Raw genomic sequence first — 23,525 nt, 5'->3', positions numbered from 1 at the left:
GATAAGAAATTATCTTGTTGTTTGGTACTATGAGCATATTTTCATGTTACTCTTTTTATTTGCCTTTTAACGTAAATTTCGAGTGACATAACCTATTTCATCAGTTTTGATAAGTCGCAAGTAGCCGGTTGGAAACAGTGACAATCTGTCAAGTGACGTAATCAAGGTTCGATTCCTAGAAGAATGATGAAATTTGGGTCAAACCATTCGCGGTTCACGTCAGAGCGGGTTCCTCGCAATGATTCGCATGTGCTTTGACTCAAGTCTGATTCTAGAAATTACAGTTATCTTTTTAACTATGAGGAAGTTAAAAAGATTTGCCCCATATAAATATAATATGTCAAGCAAATCTTAATTTTTAGTCCTTCTGGTCGAATGGTTAGCGTTGCTGACTACGACACGGGTTGATGAAGGTTCGAATCCAAGACGAATGATGAAATTTGAGTCAAACCATTCGCGGTTCACGTCAGAGCGGTCCGCCGCAATGATTCGTATGTGCTTTGACTCAAGTCTGACTCTTCTTTCGAACTTTTCGCACAATTAAAACAAATGATTTTGCGGAAATTGCAATTAAATTAATTTTCACTATTTGTGAACGATAAGGAAATTTTTAAAATAATAATTTGTCTGCTCAGCTTAAACTCGGATCGATATTGATGATCGGTGCGAGAGTTATACTTGCAAATTTCATTTGGCACGTTGTATAAATCACAACACACTGTAACATTATGTCATGACGTTTAACGCGCATAAATTCCATCCTTATCTGACGGCTTGAACACGGGTCGACCCCGTAGCTCCTCGCAACGCTAGCCACAGCCCCATCAGATCGCCATAAAAATTCTTTCAACATCCAGAAATATCTTATTATTTAAAAAAATAAAATCATTAAAAAAGAAATAAGAAAAAAATGCGAATCCGGAAGGTGGAGACATCTGTGAACGTGGATCGGAACGGGCGACTTCTCTCCGCCTTTTGGGAGTTTCCGAGTCATCTCTCTTCCCTTTTGTCGGTGCAGTTGTCCCGTAGCCTTGTCATCGTGCAAAAGTCTTAGCGAGTGGCGGTCCTGTACATTCGGTTTCCATCACTTTTAGAGTTCTAGTTCACCAACGGCTTGGATCAATCGCTGAGTCGCCACACGGGGAGCAGCCACATTTCGTCGATCGTGTCACTAGCGAAATAAAAGCGACTTAATATCGTCAAAATTTCACCAGTTAGCCAGTAACATCTATATGAACCGGTGCGCCTGACGTTCGAGAATTTTCTATTTTTAGGTATTCGTTATAGACTTTCACGCCGTCTAGACTTTTGGCTTGAACAGAACCTAAAAAAAAACAAAAATTTCTTTTCTTTTTCACCCCCGTCGTTGCTGCTCAGCTGGAGGGGAACTTCCGCACCATCCACCATTCCTATCGCTTCTAAATTTATCGAGCAGACCTCAGCGCCGATCCGAGTCTCACTCTTCACGATATTTTCACCACAAGAGAAACCGAAACGAATCGTGAATTTCTCATTTTAAAAAACAAAACAAAAAAACTTATTCGCAAATCAATATGGGAAATAGCACGAAGTCGAGTGCCGGAGGCGATGGCGCCGATGCGGACACAAAAATACATGGTGCCGTAATCGGTGTTGGTGTAGGATTGGCTGCCGGTTTCGCTGCCCCGTTGATGGCCGGTGTGGCCTTGTCGGCCATGGGATTCACCAGCACAGGTACCACCTTTTCTTGACTACATACCACATATCATAACTTGGCAACAGAGATGTAGAATAAAAGCCGAATTGCGTTGTACACGCACACGCGTCGACTCTCACGTTGAGTTAACTGATGTCAATCGGTTGCCATGGCATCCATACATGGGCATGACAGCCGAAAAGTTAACCGGTTAAAATGCAGGGATGTGTGTGAAAAGAATATCTGGTGTGACCGTACTGTTTTTTCGTTTGCTGCCAGCCCACGTAATAGAAAGTCGGGAAATTCTTTCGCAGCTAAATTGTTTGTTTCCCTTTTGCGACTTTTATTGATCGCCCAAAATAATTCTTACGAATCTGACGTTATATATATAGTACACACGAACCGGTGAGCAGCAATAGCACTTGATTGTTAATCAATAATAAAATACGGTCAGTGAGTCACGAACGGAAACTGGCTCTTTGCCCTGTATCCACTTGTACTAGATCTCGAATTACAACTCCGCTAAAGGAAGACAAATAATCGCAAATCCTTTTTATTTTATTTATTTTATTTTTTTGCTTCGCCAACATTTTCACGGGCGCGTGAGAAATTGAAGGTCACGCCAAATTGTTTGCTTATTTTGTTTTATTTTTTTCGCCTGGCCTTGGAATGACGTAACCTTCCCTTTGAGCTTGGCAACCAAATTTTACAGACGCGAAAAAAAAAAAGAGTCTTGACGATCGTTATTTCAACATTCAGGGATCGCATCCGGATCGCTGGCTGCTTCGTGGGAGGTTTCCGGCGGGAGTCTTTTTTCTGCTCTCCATTCTGTTGGCGTCTCGGGCATCAGCGGAGCCATGGCGGCCGGCCTTGGGGCCGTGTTCGGCACGGCCGCCGCCGTACTGACAACTTTCTTCGCTCAAAGGAAACCGGAACTCAACAAAAAGGCAGCTGGACAGGTCGAAGAGAAACCCGTGGTGGCCGCCAGTCGGGCCCAGTCGATTGGCCACTGCCCGACCCCGTCTGCCAGCGTCAAATCCGATCAACCTGTCGGCCAGGTGAAGAAGGAAGACAAAAAACCGATCGGCGACGAAACGGTTTCCGTCGCCAAAGTGGCCAGCAATCTCGTCCAGCACAGTGAAGCCATTGCCGAAGCTGAGATCATGAGCATTGCTGAATCGAAAATCCCGCATGATGAGGCGGTGGTCCCCATCCAGCCGGAAGTCCATTTCGAAGCTGTGACGGCCATTGAAGATCAGATTGAAAATCAAATCGTCGAAGCTGTCAAAGAATTAGAAAAGTCGGTGCAAGTTGAAGAAGAAGAAGAAGAGGAAGAAGAAGAAGAAGTCGAAGAACTGTGCTATCCAGTCAAACCGGCGACTTTCAGTGAACAAGTCTTGGCTGCTAGAGAAATAATCGATGCATCGCCGGTGGCGTCGCCAGTCCAACCGGAACAGACACCTGAAAGAGAATTGGTGAAAGAAGAAGAAGAGGAAGAGGAAGAAGAGGAAGAAGATGAAATGGTTGTCGTGAAAGCTGTTTCATCCACAGAAGCTGCCGCTCCAGTTAAGACGGAAGAGATTCCCGTCAAGGAAGATGTCGTCAAGAGTTCGACTGCTGTTAGCGCGGAAATTGCCGCTCCAGTTAAAGAAGAAGAGACTCCCGTTCCAGTGGCCAAGGTAGAAACTATCGTCAGCCCTTCACCTGTTGTGGAAGCCAGCGTAGAAGTTGCTGCTCCTGTTAAGAAAGAAGAGATGCCCGTCTTAGTCAAGGAAGACGTGGTCATCCAAAGCTCAGCTGTTCCGGAAGAAATCAAAGAAGTTGCCACCAGCGCAGCCATCACAGCTGCTATTACTGAAGCATCTAGCCCGACAGAGCAGCCAAAAAGTGTCGAGGTAGAAGAAGAAGAAGAGGAAGAAGAGGAAGAAGAAGAGATGGTTATTCTCCCATCCGCAATCGAAGTGGCTAAAACACAAGAGCCTGAGAAGAAAGTCGAAGTGACGGTGAGCGCAGCCGCTCCTGTCGTCACTCCCGCAAAGGAACCTGAAACTAAACAAGTAGAGGAAGAAGAAGAAGAATACGAAGATGAGGAGGAAGAAGAAGAAGTTATCATCAAAACGCCCGTAGTGGCGGCAGTCGTGGAAGCTCCGATCATCACCAAGAAACCTGAAACCAAGGCGGAAGAAGAAGAAGAAGAGGAATACGAGGAATACGAAGAAGAAGAAGAAGAAGAAGAGAAGCCAGTTGAGACGAAAAAGGAAACCAACATTCAAGAGTCAACGATCAAAGTGGCTGCGGAAGTAGCGGTGCCGGCCGTGACCGCTAACAAGGCAGCAGAGGAGAAACCCGCACCGATGACCGAACCCGTCAAAAATTAACAGCGAAAATAAAATCCCTTTTGTGAAACACAACTCCTCCCATGAACTAAGTGTGAGAAATGGAAGAGCCTGTTAGCTCGATGAAAACCTTGACACGATTGTGATTGAACCAAGTGTATGCCAGTCTATGTAACTTCTATCGTCATTTACTAATCCATAATTAATGTAGCGCCACGACAAACTTTGATTTTAACTAATATTTGAAAAATTTTCTTAAAAACTAAATCTTCGGTCTATCAAATGTCACTAAAGTGGTTTTTCATAAATTTTATTTTTATCAGGAATAATTTTCTTTTGAAATGTAGTCCGGGTCGGAATCGACGCCTTAATGAAAAATCACATCGGGGTAAAACAAAACAAAATTTTAATCTAAGAAATCTTTAAAAAATTTATAACTTTTGTGGGAGCCGATAGAAAACTGGATTACAATGCTAAAAAAAAAGAAAAGAAATCATCGCGTCTTCCATATTGTCTGGCTGTACACTCTCACATTACCCAACTGGCTCGACTATCCCGAGCTGAATTGGTGGCTCAGTATATATGTCACGGAACATATGTGCACGGTAGTATGTTGATCACATCTGGCTAAAAATCTCTCTATAACCAACAGTTTCTTCATTTGACAGTCACACCCACTATACACAACATTTTGATTTTTTCCGAAATTCTGATATCCGACTTCTATCGTATACGAAATACGACACAAACGAAAACGCAATCGGGAAATAACCGGTTGGAAACGAAACTGAAACCCCCTTGGAATGCTCACACACATGTGAGGGCTGGAGAAGAAGGAACGCGTGATTTTTTTTTCGGGTCGCGTGATCCCCTGGACGAATGCTGGGAGAGGGGGGGAGGGGAGTTAATAATGGTAGTATACAGTAAAATATCAGTTTTTATATAACTGGAATTATTTGGGGGGGGGGGGGGAGAGAATTCAGTCAAACGAAATCGTATGCTTGAGAGTTACAAATCTAATAGTTTAGTGGAAACGATATCGATGAAATACTATTATATAGTTTGATTTGACGTGCTGGTGCCCCTTTTACATTTACCCCCCAACCCTCCCCATAAACAAATCTTTTTTGAAATTTTTCTCCCTTAATAATGATGGTCTATATTAGGAAACAGGTCAAACATTTTTCACACCCAATTTCAACGATTTGATTTTGTTTGTTTTATTTTGGAGACATTTTTAGGTATTCGGTGATCTTTTATGGTGCAGTACTTCAAATACATAATCTTTCCAAAACAAAATTCCAGCCATACATGTTATTCAATGAATGATGCAACAAGAAATAACCAACAACAAAAGAATTGGCAAAGTATAAACTCCAACAAAAACCAAAATGACAAACAATCAAAATGAATGCATATAATAATAGATATCTATGTGGAAAAGCTGTTAGGTTTGGATGGGGATCGATGAACGCATGACGCAACATTTCTCCTCATTCGATTTTCATCACCAATGAAGATAAATGTTCAGCATCCATATCCTTAGCTGTGGCCGTCAAGCAAAGGCTCTTCAAAGTTTCCACGTTGTACTTGTCCGCCGCCATCAGCAACTTTATCTTTCCATTCAATTCGAAAATTTAATTTAATTTAAAAAAAAAAGTCTAATTGTATAGGGTGCGTTACATCAGCGGCTGATCGCTTCAATTGGCCAGTGTAGAGAAAGTAGAGAAATTCCTCAAAGACGGACGGCTCGATATCTTCGATGACGACCTTCTGCGTCCGTGATTCGACCATGTCGGCTTTGAACATGGCGGCGAAGACGGAACTGCGGGCGGCGACGATGCCCTTGTGGGCCGGAAAGACCCGGTCTCCGAGGTGGAACTCGAAATCGGTGAAGAGCGCCTCTTTGGCCGCCGACCAGAGCTGGCCGCCCATCAGAGTGTCGACGGGCTGGTAGCTGTAGTCATCCACCGTCTTGACGACGTGGATGTAGAAATTGTAGGACGTCAGGACGTCGGTGTGCGAGTAGCCGTCGAGGACGAAGGTGAACATTTGAATGGCCGGCTCGTTGGGCTCGGTCCTCAGCGTCATCTCCTCGCCGTTAATGCCGGGCGCGATCAGGTAAACGTGCGAGATTTTGAAGCCGGACTTGCACGGGTAGACGTTGATGAAGTATAGAGTCATCGACGACTGCTTCAGGCCGAAGCGGAAGCAATTCTCGCCGTGAAACGGCACCAAGTTGGACATCCAGATGGCGCCTCTCTCCGGCCGCTCGTTGATCGTCCACTCGCATCGAATGACAGCTTCTTCCGACATGATAGACATCGCTCAATAATCTGCCAGCAGACGACAATTTGACACAGAAATGGCAGCAGGGGCTGATTTGGGGTCTCAGTTAAACATTGATCTAATCAAATACCTGGGCCTTGATGTGTAATAATCAGCTGTCTGTTTCAGAGGGTAATTAATTGTACTAAAGTTTGCAGTTAGTACTCGGAACTACTGAAGCCCAAAATGATTCGCTGAAAAAAAAAGTCACGTTACTTAACAAATACGTGGGCTGAAAGTGAACGCAATCCAACAGGTGAGACAGCGACACTTGCCTCTCTGTGAGCGACGACGATGAGACAATGAATGGGAGAGTGACAGGTTGACAACAAAAGCAAATGGCGCCCAATGAAGCCGAGATTCTTTTTTTTTGTGTGTCTGAACCCTACCTCCTTATTATTCACTGGGGAATCCTGATCGATCCACAATTACGTCATGAAAACACTTGGATTGCCGCAAGGCTTTTTTTGATTTGGTGTCAATAACCTTTCCGCAATTTGGAAAATTTGGAAAATGCAAACGGGACAATAAGTTTGCCGGCAACGCGACTGCTCAACACGAATTAGAATAATTACATGGAAATTTAAATGTATACAGAATAATCGTGGATATCGTAACTCTGTCGACAGACGCATTTTTATTGATGGAGTTCTTTTCGCAGCTTTCCATATGTTATGTGACGTTTAAATTAAATGGGGGGGGGGGGGACAGCCGGTAGATAACGTCTTTCACGGTATTGTGAAACATGTGATTTGAGAGATGTAATGAGATGTAATTTTTTAGATCAGCGGCATGCGGCGTATTAATGGAAATAAGAACACGGTTTCTAGTAGTTTATTCTTTCTTTATTAAGATGAATTAGCATACAGAACTCTGTTTACTCGGATCGACATTTGGTTATGGCTTGTCGAAACACGATAAAGGCGCGCAATGTAAATATTTATTCGTACTGTCAGGTGATTGATTGTAGAGCGCTTCTCATTCCTTATTCAAAAATATGTGAGATGTTGAGATTTCTAAATTTCATGTTTGCCGCCGCTCCTTTCACATGCTTCCATCTTCTGGAAATTCAGTCAACTTGATGAAAAAACCTTAAGGTTTTTTGTGTTTCGAAAATAATCCTGCCGTCATTTTATACTCGCACCAGTGCTAAAAAATAAACTAATTCTGGGTCGCAACTCGCAAAGTAAATAAGTGGGATAGGTTCTATGTGGGATATAGGCTTGGATATAGGGATAAATGAGACTACAGTCGCGTAGTGCGGGTCGAATTTCAATAGCGCAAACAACATGTATAGTATATAGGTTCGTTTACTTTGGTTATCCGATGGTAGGTCTAATTACGGGATTAGATTATTCTCTAAATGCTCGGAGGGCTTCTTCTCACGATTTCTCGCTTGATCACCTTTAATAACCTAATGTCCCCTTCGAAGAAAAGGTGATGGAGAGGAACACTACCCAATGTGAGCTGCTTCTTTCAAGGTGAAGCTGGCTGCTGGCTGTCGCACCAATTAACGTCGCCTCATCAACACCGTGGCCACCAACTGATTGACCACCGTTTAGAATTTTTTTAATGGGTTTTTGAACAGGATTGTGTTACAGGTTCTATGTATAGCCACGGATCGAAGAAGAAAATTTGAATGTGCCGGAGATGAGGGCCCGATATTTATGCGCATATGTTGTTGCTCAAATAAAGGATTAAATGAAATCCATATGCTTTGAAGGTTTCCAACTGAATAGTTTATATACCGGGCTAAGCTGTGGCAATATTAAATGCAACACTATCCTGTGCATATAGTGAAATTGGTTTAGTGGTGGCGAACATCACACGGGGATCGATTAATCTTTTGTTGACCTGAGAATTCCAGGTGGTCGGTTACGGTTCAAATTCGGATCGACTGGTGATAACTCTTCGATCTCATTTTTCTGCTGTTCATATTATTTCCCCCTCATTCAACTCTTTCCAAATGTTGACGTTGAAATGAAGTGCATCAATCGACGCCGATGTTAAACTCATCTCCTCGTATTGCTTTTGATCCAGGAAGTGGATGAACCGCGCTTACAATTATATTACAAATCGCAAAGGGTTTACTTCACTGGTAACAACGAAAAACAAAAGATGTTTTATATTGAACCTTTTCTATTTCTTATAAGCGCGCAGAGCAACTTCTCAACAAGTCGGACGGATTTATTGGTTCGATTCCGTTTAACCGGAGCCCCTTGGCTCCTCTTCGTTCCTCACTCCTTTGAATGGGCCTCCCATCTTCGGATTTCTTTCAATAGGATGGAGGATAGGAGGACTGTGATTCTCTTTCTTTCAATGGACGGTGGATTCGGATGGAAAATAAATGAACCTGCGTTCCAGCGTTTGAAAGATAAAATGTTGCCTACATAATAGCACCTCGTCGTAAATAAAACCCAACGAATGAATGAAAAAAAAAGGTATTTCGTTTTGAGTATTCTTCTTTCATTTTTTCTTTGCTGGAAGAGTATCGCTTTCAAAATTGGCTCCGGAAATGAAGTGGAAAGAAAATAAAAGAATTGCCCCAAAGTGTAAAGATGTTGAATCAAAGGAAAACAGAAAACAAATATCATTGTGGGTGGTATGTGGTGCAGTTGTCTACCCAGCACAACCCATTCTGGCCATCACTTGACTTGGAAAGGAATAAATTCGACCAACCCCATTCTGTTCAAAGGTCGACCGCTGTGCCACAGGCCCGTCGAGACGATCTGCAAGAGAAGATTGACGATTGGCAAAGAGAAAAAGATCGATGGGATCCATGCAAAAGGGGGAAGTTAGCCACCCACCCACACGTTCCACATCCTCATCATCCATCGAGGACCTTTCCCCGCCTGTCCAAATATAGACTTTTCAAGTGAAATCACAATGAGGAGCAAAAGGGTCGAGTCTCTTGGTCTGTTTGGATAACGGACACTGTCTGTGGGTTCCATTGTCAAGGTGTGGATGGAAGGATCAACCAAATGTGGAGCACTATGATCCTCTTTTGCATTTACACAAGAAGAAAAGGAGTGAGAGATTTCGCACACGGGCCCTTTCATTATGTGGCCGGGTCGAATTGTTCCAGTCTTTTTCTATTTCATCAGTCGGTGCTCCGAGTTGGACCTCCACAATTTTTGACACGGTTTATTTGATTTGGGGATTTCGTGGATTATTATAAGCGGCTGGACAAAATAATGACAGAGATCCAAAATACTAAAGTGTGGCTTGCGGTTCGTTGGTTTTTCAATTGATTTGAATTTCCCGCTTATCTTATTGCCACTTTTTGTGTGGTCTGTGTTTGCCTTTCTAATTTTCACTGTTGACTTTCGCAAAATTGTTTCAACAAATTTTTCAGTAAAATTTGAGCCCAATGAGAAATTGGCAATTGAATTTCGAATCAGCCAAATTAATTTCTCTTTATTTGAAAAGGAATCATCAAATGGTGAAAATAAAAGAGTGCCGGCTTTTTTTATTTGTTTGGTTCCCTTTTATCAAAATAAGTAGCCCGGAATAAAGTTGGTAATGTTATCGTCACGATTACCATCGTCGGTGTGCTGGTTTTAATAGTCGCCCGTTTATCGTTCGGGACACGCGATGGCAATTTCAAACAGCCGGATGTTGTTCACGCCAACGGCGAGAGAAAAAAGGGAAAACAACACGGGCTCTCGGGTCATTTGAATAAGACGATGTAATTGTGTTATCATATTCACAAAATTGTTGAGAGGACTCGTGTTGAGTATCGTCGCCCAACTTGCCGCCGGGAAGCTGCAGCCGCCACATAATCGGGGTGCATGGCGTTCGGTTTCGTGACCGGGTTAAGTGGAAGACCTTCATGAAATCCAATTGCGGTTTACATCAGCCACCACAGCACCTCAATAAGATTTTGTTTTAGAAGATAAAAGCTTCAAAACACTTGGGATGGGAATCGTATCCGGTGGAGTTGGTGCACCGCGGGTTTTATATTCCTGGACCTTCTTTCTTGCCTCATTATCCCAGTAAAAGTGAAAATTTGAAATTGAATTAAAAAAGAAAAAAAAATTAGGGAGAAAAGGTAACGACAGTGTGGGGCTCATTAGCCGTTTAAGTGTTTATGGCACACGTGAAGGTTTTTTTTAAAGGGTTTTTTTCTGTCGGTGCTTTACGTGCCGATGGTTTTGTACTACATCGGGGGTCGACAAGGAAAATAACTGGAACATACACGTGTTGTCCGACATGACCTGGATGAGGAAACGGTGAAACATGAAGGATTGCGACTTAATTGAAAAGAAACCCCCACGAAAATGAGATGACCAGTTGCGGACGGACGGTTCGTTCATCGGAGCAGCGGGGAGTGCTGCTGCTGGTAAATAAAGAGAAATGCATCCAGCGCCTGTTCCTGCCATTACAATGAATAAACATTTTCTTCGCCAGGATCATCACGACTGCGTTTTAGACAGAAATTAAATATGCGCACAGCCGTTGTTGTTTTTGTTGTTTTGTATTTTCAAGTCGATTCTATTCTGGTCAACAAACGAATCAAATTCAAATATACTGGAGAAGTACAGACCCGTTACCAGCAACACACATGGAACGTAAACAAAAAACAGCTCGCGGGTAAATTGAACTCTTTGATTAACATCTGTAGTTCTCGTGTTCAATGTTCTTTTCCAGTCTACTTACTTATTTATTATTCGAAAGAGGCAAGTAATAGCTTCAATTACGTGTTGAATTACGGCGATTTCTCATCGGCACTGGCGCCGTCGTTCTCATCGGCAACAGCAGACGGTCCAGCAGTCGATTTCTTTAATTTTAGCCATTGAATTTTCCCTTTTTCACGGTTCCATTCGACGGATGAATAATATTTGTGTGGCCTTCATTTGCCGATCGCCGCCATAATTGAACCTGTGATTAACTTAACGTTTTCATCCGATGGAAGAAGACGGAAACTGAAGGGAGAAACAGTAGCGCCAGGCCACAATAGGAAATAGCTGCGAGTGTATTGAAAGAGTACGGCACCATAGGATCAGCAAACTGAAAATATTTGCATATTGTCTGTTGTGCTCCTCTTTCGCCCTCCTACCGCCAACATATTTATTCCTCCTCTTGGAATCCAACTGTTATTATACAGACCCTCTCAGCGCTGGTACACCAATGGCAATTGGCCTGAAAGGAGCCGATGAGCGCGTGTCGATCCGACGCCCATAATTGGCACTTGCAAACAAACGCAGCTGTTCCCTCTCGTCTTGAAAACCGCAATCGCACTGTGTGGCCTCCCGTCTGTAAACTTTGGCTTCAGAAAATCAGAGATGCTCCGCTTTCTGTAAGCATCGCCTAATATATAAGAAATCCATCCAGCGCCACCGGAGCGCAATGCAGTTAATGATTTAATAATGTTATAGGCCTGCAATTTGAATTTAAACGTTGGGGGCTACACCTACCCCTTTTCTTAATTCCTTTTCACTTTAACAATCGCAACATTTTTCAAAGTGATAATGATTTAGCCGGTAAATGTTGAATGGAGCGTGGCGAATGAAAAATGTTGATCCCTAATGGGCCGAGCTTTTCCCTCCGTCTCGCTCCCATTAAACTTGAGCAATCACAGCCAAGTCAAGTGCAATCGTCGGCCCATGTTGAATTGTTGATGTCTAATGGTCTGCCAGGTCTGCTGGTCTTATTCTCGACACTTCTCACCACTGGGCATGGAGTAACATTAATTTAACGAGAGTAAAGAGGCCACCGCACAGCAGCAGCAGCACCAATGCGCAATAGATTTCTTCCCTTCTTTCATTCCTTTTCAACTCTTTATTTCTCCGCACCGAGATTCAACTCTGACAAAAGTGATGACGCTCTTTTGACGGTGTTTATTAGTAAGGAGCAGCCAAAGGAGCAGCCAAAGGAGAAAAGAGGGAGAAAATTATTAAAAGAACACAAGGAATGAATGCTCTGGATAATTGTATAGAAAATAAGCGCGGGGTCTTTTCCAACTCTCCATCATCGCTCCTGAGAGAGTCCTACACATACTTTACTACTATAAAACATGTACGCTGTACTATAGTACGTTGGGGCTATATAGACGCTGGACGAGTACCTAGAATAGAATGCCGTAAAGAAATACTCTTCCGTTTTAATGGATATCATCTGATTAATGAGATGACCATAGCAGGTGTCCCCCTCATTTTTCTGGAAGGGGCTTTTATATAAGCCCCCGCCATCCATATAATAGGACACAGCAGCAGCAGCAGCAACGATAGGCCGCTTTTGACCTACACCTCATGTAAGGATGAGGTTGTTCAATGAGAACTTTTTCGAACAGGGGACCAGGTATTTATTAAATAGTAGTGTTACACACGGGGCGCCGACTAATTGGAGATGAAATTCATTTATGACTCGATGAGCAACAACGTTTTATGTCCCGCATCATCTTATTTTATTCAATCCCTAGCTCATCTCTTACATGAAATTGAAAATAAGAATTTTATCTTCTTTTCTTTTCTCTTTTTCGGACATGATCCCATAAAGGGGGGAAGCGCATTTCGTGATTGTGTTGTTGTTAGTCATTTCCAGGAGTCGCGGTTGCCGCCGTTACAGCAGCAGCAGCAGCACTCGACGTATATTACACAAGAACTACCTACCATATTCATCACGCCAAAGATGGTAACGGCAGCGCAGTACCAGATGGTTGTGATGGCCCTTTGGCTTCGGCGGCCCAGAGGCCAAATGAGCGCAGGAATAGGATAGATTCTAAATCTTTTTCCAGAACTCGAGAAACTGTTTCTTTTTTTGTGTGGATATGTCTAATGTAATACAAAATCGTCTACTGTGTTACGACTCTATTGGGGGGGGGGGGGAACTATATATACCTGGCCGAACGTGTCAGAAAGCGGAGGAGCATATGAATGAACGAGGCGAAGCAATCGAGAAGAATCTTATCTCTTCTTTTAGAAAAAAAGGTATCAAGTACATGATAATATTCTCATGTTTTCGTGTATAACGCTGGATGAGTCTCTCCTTATTTATCATACAACAGTCATCAGAGTAACTATATAGGCCTATATACACACCCAGCCCTTCACGTATAATAAAATCCGGCCATCGCATTCATAATGCTTTTATTCTAGCTTCTCTTGTTGAGGGTAAATTCATCAACATGCATCATATAAATGATGGCCAAGATGCTACTTCACTTTTCTTGCGTGTCTCCAGTCAAACCACAACCAAATAAGAAAACGAACACATAGAAAAAAGGAAATTTTTCGTCATCATTCTCTCTCGGCTCATGCTGCTTTTCTCGTCTCGTCTCTTCTCTCAACGAATCGTGGCGCTCGACGGTTGTGGTTTTTCTTTTGGATTTTCTTCCCCCGTCTCATTTTTATGATAGATGCAGGAGAGATTATGTTGAACTCCTGAGCGCTGCACGAAACGTCCCCGCTGGGCTGTTGGCCATTCAAACTGTTCAACAACAACATCAGCCACAAAAACAAAGGGGAAATAATAAAGAAGAAAGAAAATCTGGTCTTGGGAACCAATGGAATAGACAAAAGACTCTTTGTTTCATATCTCTCATGGAAGGCTCTCTGACAACTTTCAATTGGATGGTTGGTTCCTCCCAAGTGACTGACAAGTACCCGGCAATCAGAAGAAAGAAGAAGCCAGGTCAACGGTCAACTTATAACAAGCACCCGCAATCGAAACCGACCCAAAAAGGGAACGTAATAATAACCAAGACAGGCCACAGCAGTACAGAGGATTCATAACGAAAAGCTGCCGATATTGGTGCGCAGTATTTGTGTGGGGTGATGGCGACAAGTGCCCACTCGTGCTGCTTCTTGTTTACTTAAACAACGAATTTCGGGGAGGGGGGGGGGAGATATGACCTGGATGGGATGAGAGTTGAGCTGAATCGAGAAGAGGGGGACAGTCCCCCCCTTTTCCTCTTCTATAACAAAATTCGTTCGCCTTGTTCCTATTCTTATGACGAGCTGGGCATATCGTGTGTTGTCTTCTCGAGAGAATATAAGAAAACAACAAGCGAAGAAACGAAATCAAACTCACAAAATGAGAGAGAGAAAGTATAACAGGTTGGAATGTAGACTACTGCCATACTTACTACCACCGTCCTATAAGCGCCTATAAGTAAATATAAGAAGACGAGGTAGAAGGAAGAAGATGAGGGGGTCGACTTGGTTTGGTTTCATGGCAAAGATGCGCTTCACTTGTCACTGAACTTGCTGTTCATTCGACCTGACAGATTTCGTCCCTCCTTCTTCTTCTTTACCCGTCGTCTTCCAGTTTCCCTGCGCCCCGTTGACTATTGAGACGAGGACAACAAAACAAAAGATGCCATAGAAGCTATTTCATGATATAGATCGAGGATCAAATTGCTGCTCCCTCCATGTCCATATAGTTCACTTTTGCCTTCAACTGGGCATCCCAAATTGGAAATTTCTGTCTGGTGGTCATCCATGTCAAATTGGTACATGCATCGATGATCCAGACATGATCGCAACCTATGCAATACTCCGTCATGATAGCCATTCGATATCGATACTTTGACTTGTCTATAAATTTAAAGGAATCGCCTGATATGATAACCAACATCGACGAGAATGAACTGGAATTTGTCCGAAATTTTCCTGAATTTCTGACGGGACGGGAAATTTCACGCTCATTTAAGATTTGGGAATTTCCAACCGAGGCGATCCAGTTGAATGATTTGATGTGCCTTAGCAACGAAAACAACAAGGACAAAATAAAAGTTTGCGGGATTGTGTTTCGTCTAGTCGTTGAGTGGAATCTGGCGACATTTTTCGACGGCGAAGGCTCGTGTTCTCGTCTCTCGAGTTGGGCGTGGCTGCGTGGGGGGCTTCTACAATATCTGCTCACCTTCCGTATTAAAATATGAAAACTTGGCAGGGGAATAAGATTGTCCGTGTTTTATCGTCCGGATGGCGCTGTCAGTGTTCATTACCACTTGTCTTTGTGAGGCGTTGCGCCTTGACACGTCAAGCAACAGGGTCTTCACCTTCCCCCATCACTTGAGCGTTTTATCTTTTTTACACAGAAGCAGATATTTCGTTTTCCTCAGACTGGGGGGTTTTCATAACCGGTAGCCCACGAAGTGTTAGTCGAGCCGAAGCGCCAACCAACCTACAAAAAATTATTATGATAAGAAAAGAATTTGAGAAAAATGGGAGAAGAGAAACAAAAGCCTAGAGGAAAACATAAAGATGGAAAATAGAGACGACACGGCTCTCGACTTATTATCGCCGTTGTGGACTATCCAGCCCGATCCGGACCACCGGAATCGAATAAGCGGATACTCTTCTTCCATACGATATTTTGGGCTGATTTTTATTTTCAGGGGCGTTGTTGCTTGACTCTTTTCTAGCTCCATCTCATCTAACCCTTTTACTTTTTGTAGAGAGAAAAAACAATCTCTTTCTTAAAAATCAGTGAGATTAAATTTAAATCGTACGGCAAATGCTGTAAACTAATGCAATTTCAATAACAAATAAAATTTTAAAATTTATTTACAGAATTAACATAATAATTTTACTTAATTTTGATTTTACATGAATTATATTTTTTTTGTTGAAAATAAAAATCTGCGAAGAAATTATTTTGTACAACTTAGCAACAGTGTAATCAGACGAAAGTCTTCACGTGATAAATTTGCATAATTAAAAAAAAGTGCGAATGGGCGAAATGCGAATGGCGCTTTGTCACCAGCCATTGTCGTGGAGGAAGCTGGAAGCCAACTTGTAGTTTTGGTACATGTGAATTGGTTTATCTTCAGATTGAATAACTGAATTTAACTTTAACTTTTTAATGAACAGTGGTAAATCATAATAATAGCGAGACAATAACATTGAAGTGTTGACGTGTGGATTGATGAAGAAAGGTTTCAAGCATGGTGTCTAAAGTAAGCAAATTTATGACGATGAATGTTTCTCACGTTGATACTTGAGTTAAATAGTCGAGGAAAAAAGTGCCAGTTGTTTTTATTGGTTGAAAATGTTTATTCACAACTTATTTATATTAAAGAATCATGCACATGTTCATAAATCTTTGCATCACCATCTAAGTCCTAGTTTTGTGCTTTCATTCAGGCTCACAATGCATCACCCATACTGGAAATGGACCTTGAACAATTATCACCTCGGAAACAGTGTTCCACCTCATCAGACTGAATGTGGCAACAGGCTCAGGGGCGATCAAGGTAATCAGCATATACTTAATTCAGACTTAATTCTAATGTAGCATCAAATGGGAGCCCTGCATCAACTACTTTGACATGATGTCAAGGTATGAAGCTACTAACTACATTATCAATTTGGCAAAACTTTCCTTTTGGATTGTTGTTGAACCTCTTAGTTTCTTGCGTCAACAAACAAGTTTTTATCTGATCGTTTTTGTGCTATTATCTGCTGACCAGTGGCCACCACTTTCTATCAGCCAATTTCCCCTCTCTTGATTGCATTCTTATTAAGTGATTTGACCATAATTTCTTAAGTCGTAGATAAATTGTAGATAGATTGTAGGATAAATTATTACATTGTTGCACACATCTTAATGTAAATTTGGTTTCTATTTAGACTGAAATATCACCATAACGAAAGTGTACATTGGGCAAATATCATCTCGAGAAATTGTTTTTCAACTCCATCGTACTGAAAGGGACAAGCCCGGAATGAAAGAAGGTAAGAACACAAACACAATTTTAATGTGAGATCAAAGGGAAAGCCCTATCTTTACACTTTTAATATGATCTGAAACAGGTTGCTTTGTACTTATAGGCAAATTTTGCAGTGTTGTTTAAAACTTTGCCAATTTGTTGTTATATTTTACTTGAAAGAAGTATAGGCATTAAGATTAGCGACCAGCCGGAAGTAAAATGGAGTCAGGGTGGGCTGCGACTGTCTGTGACTACCGTCAAATCATTCGGTCGAGTAAGTTAATCAGTAGTGACGCTTAAATAGATCAGTGAATAGGCTCAAACACTGGGAGCAAGTTTTAAAAGGTTAAATAGAAAAAAGGCAGGTTGATAAATTTGTCTATTGTTCACCAGACTTGATAAGCGGCTTAAAGCTAAAGAAGTTTCATGGCGATGTGCCGGTGCACTTTACTCCATTGAGTGGAATCGGAAGAAGAAGAATGGACACCCATTTGAAATCTATTCACTACCGGATAGTCAAGTGTCTGTCTCCACTTGTAGGTGTTCTGGTGATCACCCATCAACAACGGCTGACCTTTTCATGTTCAAGTCCATTTCGCTCTTGCCCCCCTCTTGCTCACTTCTCCTCATAGACTCACCTTATAGTGAGTCTGCTGTATCCTCTTCTTTTGTGCCCAATATGCGCCAGTTCTTTATAATTTATTCTTTTCTTCTCGCGACGAGACAAGTCAGCAGCACTAGCAGCGAGTGCCATCAGCAATTATCCACTTAGAGAGAGCGAGAAGAAAGGGAGAGGTGCACATTATGTGAAACTCGAACATTTAGGGAAAAAGTGAAAGAAAGTAAGAAAAAAATCGACTGATAATGGAGAGGGGCACATGTTTGTTCCATTCGTACCCCCCAGAGAATCCACCTGGCATGTGCTACCAGTTTACCAATGCCACCTTAGTTATCTGGTTTCCTGCACCTAACTACTCCGTGGTGTTGACAAGTCTATCAGGGAGAGGTGAGTCTTGTGGTCTGCGGTTGAGGGGAGAATCCTCACTATCTGTTTTCCTCAGTCACGACACGAAATGATGATCCAAGGCTTTTAAAGACCCATTCATTTATGATAAGGCATAAACAACTCGTGCTCTCGTTGAAACAGGATTTCGTTCTAAAAAAATGTTCACGGCAGTTCTTCACTCGAAACCAGATTTAAAATTTTTATATTTCCATTTTTCTGACAATCAACTAAAAAAAACAAACATTGCACCATGACGTTGGTAGTGAATGTAGTGAGATATCGTGTAATATTGTTTAACTTAATTAAATTTTTTAAAATCACATTTGCAATGAAAGCTAATTCCTTGAAATTTAATCATTGATTTCACACAGTTGGCTGGGAATAAAACATTTAATTTATTCTGATTTATTTGGTTACAGGACCTCTTTTTTCTTTGGAACCTTAAAGCATCCGCCTGTTGTCATCTGCATCATCCTCCATAACTGAACCCTCTTCTAATTCCTCTGCCCTCGTGTACTTCCGTGTGATTGTGGAAGTATTCCTAACCGGAATTCATTCATTTTATCTCATTCAACTGGGACACACACACCAGAAATCATCATCAATCTCTCAATCCATTACGGTAGGACACAAACAAAACCTATTCTCTATGTGTGTTATTGGGAGCTATAGCTACCACAACCCATCAACAGGTAGTCTTAGGCAGATGAAGCTTCTGAATCGGTAGCCAGTGAATTTTTCTCAATCTCAGTGTTCGATGTGTTGATCCAAACGCTCTTTCTTTATTTGAAATGATGGGCGTTTTTTTTTCATATGGTAGGATCGCCGATATAGATTATGGGTAGGTTAACTATTGACGACCATGTTGAAATATTTTGGGTCTGTCCTCCTGTTCCGTGATAGGATCCGTGTTTGTATGAATCTGGTTGATTGTTGACTGGAAGAAGGGATCAGAGTACGGTTCATCCTTTGCTGGTAATTAAAAAAACAAAACAAACAACAGTTAAACAGAAATACATAACGAAAATGAGTGACGCAAGCTCCTTCTAATAAAACAGAGACCTCGCCATGAGGAGATATTCCCCGTGAAGAGCCCCCAGCCATCAACATTTAGGTCTGACGACACAACGGCCGCTGTTGTGTAAGAGGAGACGACTAGACCAACGTCTTGCGCGTTCCTTTTTATTTGAATTCAGACAAACTATTTCAAGTTTCATCCGCGTCTTTTCTTTTCTTTACTTGATCAAGTCCACCCTTTCCCCTTCCAGGTAAATTATCTGAAAAACTCTACCCCCATGTCCATATAGTTTTCGTTCGTCTTTTCTCAGACGAAATGAGATCGTATTACCTTTGCGACAGGAAAGTTGAAACCTGAATTTTTTACAAAAGAGATTTAAACAAAAATTACTAGTCGTTCCATTTCGTTATCATTATTTTTCTGTTTTCGGTCGTGGATTTAGGTTACCAAACTTTTGAATAACATTATTAAAATAAACTGACTGAGAATTTTTGAAAAAAAGTCATTTTATTGTTCGTTTGAAACGTATTTTGACTTAATTGATTTTTATCCTTTGTGTATGGATTATTTGTCTCCATTTGTCCTCCATATATTGTGGTTGAAGTCGACCATTTGCATTTGGTCTCGTCGTTCCGTTCTTTAAATTACGTTCCTAATAACTCCGTTTCCATGTTCAGGAGAGCAGGTCTCTTTTATTTCTTTTTAATTTTGGACTTTTTTTTTGTTCTCACCAAATGAGACATTAAGTGTAACAAGGTTTTGCATATATCAGTTGTCTGTAGAAATAATTGCTGATACTCCGAGGGTAGATCGAGATTCTTTTGAGGAAAGATGGAGACGGTAGCCTATTTGCTATGCTAATGTTCAGGTTGAGAACACCATCACCACCGTCTGAGGTATTTATGAGCGCTGATTTACGAGTTCAATGGGTTGGCCGTTGGTTCGATGTCGCCTCCATTTCTGTCTTGATGAATTCCGCCCACCAAAAACAGCGGCTTCTATTTCCTAAGGATTTTTTTTTTCTGAGGCCAAGCCGAAGGTAAGAAGCTGTTGGACAATTGGTTGGACTGTGTATTCGTACACGTATCACATGGAGTCGGCTTCTATTTGACTTCCGTGTGGGGTCTTTCTCGAGTTTTTCGATTTTACTGTGAACACAACTCTGCATCAAGACATTCAAATCTGCTGGTTTGCTGGATGGGCTTGTGGGTTGGTGTCCGTTGACTTTCCGCTTTGCTTTCTATAGGTTGATGTTGGAGTTTTTGTTAAACGCAATGGAAGATTTGTATACCGTCAATTTGTTGGAAGACGAACGGCTTCTGCGTGTTTTGTCAACACCATAAAGCCAAAAAAATCGTGTTATTATCTAATGTATATTAGAGTGCCGGTATTGTCTCATCCGCGTCATAATTGAAGAGGAAAACGCATCACGGACACGGTGATTTACTTACCCTTTCTTATCCAGAAGCCACCCCCTTGAGATAATTCAAACTTTAAACATTCTGAAGGAAACAGACACGGGGAGGAGTTGGGGGAAAAAAAACGCGGTTGTGAGCAAAAGGAATGACTCGTGATTACTGAGTGCTGTACGTTCCTTTTCACTTGAACACTGGGCAGCAGATGCACAGAGATATGAGATGAAAATGAGCCTATTATTGTCGTGGGTTGTCTCGGCCGGAACTTGCGCAATTCGTAGCCGCTGGCTTTGAATGGACATGGCATGTACCAAACACGATTTGAACAGCGAAGGTTGCGTAAATTGACGATTAAAGGATTTGCCAAATCGTCTCTTTTAAAAAAGGCAGTTGAAGGGAGTCGGGGTTTTTGGGTGAAACAAAAGAAGTCATTGACGCACTAACGAGACTCCAACAAGGAGTGAAATAAGGCGGTCTTCATCCTTTTGGAATAAGGCGATTTCAGTCATGGGGCAAAGCTAAAAAAAGAAAAGAGCTGGGCTGGTAGAGGCCGATAATTGTTTTGCCTTTGTCTTATTTGTCTAATGACCTGAGCTCTTCACTGTGGCACTGTGTGGCGGTTTTTGTTTTAGGGTCGAGGTGTGTGGGCTTCTTTGCCGTGTCTTTTTCTCGCAACCTACCTCTGAGATTAGTGTCGAGTCTCCGGTTTTGTTGGCTCTTGGTTTTTCATTTTAGTTGTGGAATATTTCTTGCCCGTTTATTCCTTTTTTAGACAAACGCAAACGTCGTGTATCAAACTCGCCTAGTTGTTCACGTGTACAACTCTTGGGTTGTCTCATCCGGAATTTAATAGCGACACACTTCACTCTTGCAATGCATGTGGTCGCTCCGGTTATTCCTCAATTTCAAAATTCCTGGGATGGCGAAACGAACTTTTGGGAAATAGCTGCCCGGTTGGCTGTAATCCCGTTGGAAGCAAATCAATGACGCCCCAATAATTTTTAAAAAAGGAAAAACAATACAGTTTAAGACTCTGGGGCCGAATATCACAGTCTAGGATCCATCTGGTTAGTGAGTGCATCTTGATTTCTCGTAGCTGGTCAACATGTTCAATTAACTAGGGATGAACGGGGTCTTGAGAGGTCAACGTTCATTTCGTGTTAAATTTAATCAAAGTCGATGATCCTACACTGAAATTTTCTTTTTGAAATAATCAAGTCGGCAACAATCCGATCGCTATAAAATGCAAAGTCTTTATGCGCCTTATTATCTTCGTGTTAGGAGTTGTGTGTTATTTGTTCTGTTCCTACCCTGGGTTATTACGTAACTTGCTCTTTGATTTATGAATTTGTTTTGAAGGAAGAAAAGGATTTGGGTTGGCTGGGGGATTGCATGCGAAGCTACCATCAGGCTTCTCTGTGCGCGGTGTATTTTACACACGGCACACGAAAACACACAAACACACCGAATAGGCGGCGGCGGCGGCAGTGGCGCGGTAATCAAACCGATTCGACTTCAATCACCTTCCTGCGCTGTGTAATTTCACGCAGAAACCGCGCGCACATTGCAGAGAAATGAAAGAATCGAGACTTGAACTCTTCTCGGTTAATTAGTTGATAAGACAAGGGGGTCAACGGAGAAGAAAAGGATAAAATAAAGGGGAAGGAGTGAAGAATTTTGTATAAACTATAAAAAAAACACCAACAACAAAAGAAGAATCACTTTAGCGGCATCGCTGTAGCGCTTCGACTTTCCGTTGAATTTCTACATGGGATTTCTCGAAGTAAACCCACAATCAATTGACGTATAAACAGGAATACGTAGGGCCTATTTCTATTCGTTTCGCAGCACAACCGCCAAGTAAAAAGAAGCTAAAGAAATCCGAAAGATGCGTGGATAATGGGTATGAAAGTGATTCAACACGGGGAGTGAAGGAAATTTCTTTTGTTTTGATTCAAATTTTCTTTCCTTTTTATGGTTTTCTTTTGTTGGCCATTTTTTCGGGGAATTGCCCATCTCAAAAAGTTTGGTGATGCCTGACTGGTCGAAAAATCATCGGGGGTTCGCGCATTTACGACTTTGGTTTGCTTCTGTTTTGTCTGTACTTTTTAAACTATTATTTAGGAAGTTTTGTTCTTCTTTGTCATTTCGCTCTTTTTGCTACTCACTTAACTGAACTTACCAAGTTGACGACCGTGTAGGATCACGAAGAATGAGAGCTTCATCTTTTCGTGTAATGTCTGCGTTAGTGTAGCCGAAAATCATTTTCAAAATGGTGCGGTTTAATCGTCAGACAAAAGATGTCGGAGACTCTTGAACTCTTGTGCTATTCGCCTATTCGGTCCAAGAACCGTTATTTTCCTCAAGTGAACTGTGCATCTCTGCTGATGGTTGTCGGTGGACGGCTGTTAAGTTTGCGGATTGTCCAGTAATAATCGACTTTGTAGTCAATTGCACATGTTGCGAGACAATATGACAAGAGCAGGAAAGAGGCTGCTGTTGAGGCTGAACTCTGCAGACAAGAAAAGTACGGCGCAGACATAAATATTGGCGGATGCTTGCAAACTGGCCAGTTGGTGCCATGCGTTGCATCGCGTGCTTATTGCCAACTCTCTTCTCGTACATTTTGTTTTGTCTTATCTCATCCGATGGCGCATTACAAAAGGGCAAACACACAGAGACCTGAACCTGATGGACCCAGACAGGTTGCCTCCCCTTTTTGCGCCAATCTTCCATTGCTGTTGTTTTCCCTGTACTTTAACAAACAGACCCCGGAGCGCACGAAACAACTTTGCCAATTTAGCAATTAAATGTCAGGAAGACGAGAGATGAAGTGAGCCATTTTGACGGTTTGGTCCTCTTATACTCTTACCCCATTGTTTGGTTAGTGGTTTTGTCTTTTGGAACATAACATGTAATGTTCTTTGACAAACTGCAGGTTTCTGTTCATCGTATTTGCTGTTTCATGCAGACAATAGATTCTCTTGGAACTCTAAATCTCTAATTCTCTATCATCGACTTAAATTCTTTGTTTTCCCCCTCTTCTCCTTTCGATATTAAGGAACGAAATTTGACCAACCAATTTTGAATTTA

General features: G+C 41.9%; 2 protein-coding genes and 1 long non-coding RNA gene across 4 annotated transcripts in view; 2 read left to right on the top strand and 1 right to left on the bottom strand.

The window, feature by feature from the left end:
• The first annotated feature begins 1,006 nt into the window (after positions 1-1,006).
• On the top strand, positions 1,007-4,484 carry LOC124311069 (probable serine/threonine-protein kinase kinX). 2 transcript variants are annotated; one of them, XM_046775357.1, is made up of 3 exons: positions 1,007-1,240; positions 1,378-1,713; positions 2,435-4,484. In XM_046775357.1, the coding sequence occupies exons 2-3, from the start codon at positions 1,554-1,556 to the stop codon at positions 4,051-4,053; spliced, it is 1,779 nt and encodes a 592-aa protein (XP_046631313.1). In that variant the 5' UTR covers positions 1,007-1,240; positions 1,378-1,553; the 3' UTR covers positions 4,054-4,484. The 2 variants fall into 2 exon arrangements, with proteins under 2 accessions (XP_046631313.1, XP_046631312.1); XM_046775356.1 differs by having other exon boundaries at positions 1,007-1,274.
• A 660-nt stretch (positions 4,485-5,144) lies between these two features.
• On the bottom strand, positions 5,145-6,678 carry LOC124311371 (TD and POZ domain-containing protein 2-like). The gene is made up of 3 exons (XM_046775843.1): positions 6,431-6,678; positions 5,695-6,347; positions 5,145-5,627 (listed from the first exon to the last, which is right to left on the bottom strand). The coding sequence occupies exons 2-3, from the start codon at positions 6,334-6,336 to the stop codon at positions 5,505-5,507; spliced, it is 765 nt and encodes a 254-aa protein (XP_046631799.1). The 5' UTR covers positions 6,337-6,347; positions 6,431-6,678; the 3' UTR covers positions 5,145-5,504.
• Positions 6,679-16,154: 9,476 nt separating this feature from the next.
• Positions 16,155-23,525, top strand: part of LOC124311680 — a 35,505-nt gene continuing 28,134 nt past the window's right edge. Inside the window, exons 1-3 of the long non-coding RNA XR_006910121.1 lie at positions 16,155-16,240; positions 16,428-16,537; positions 16,914-17,018. This is a non-coding gene — a long non-coding RNA (uncharacterized LOC124311680). The remainder of the gene's footprint in view (positions 16,241-16,427; positions 16,538-16,913; positions 17,019-23,525) is intronic.

Source organism: Daphnia pulicaria, chromosome 8, assembly GCF_021234035.1.
Source record: "Daphnia pulicaria isolate SC F1-1A chromosome 8, SC_F0-13Bv2, whole genome shotgun sequence".
Taxonomy (NCBI): Eukaryota; Metazoa; Arthropoda; class Branchiopoda; order Diplostraca; family Daphniidae; genus Daphnia; species Daphnia pulicaria.
The sequence above is the reverse complement of the archived record's forward strand: the minus strand, read 5'-3'. Positions and strand labels throughout refer to the sequence as shown.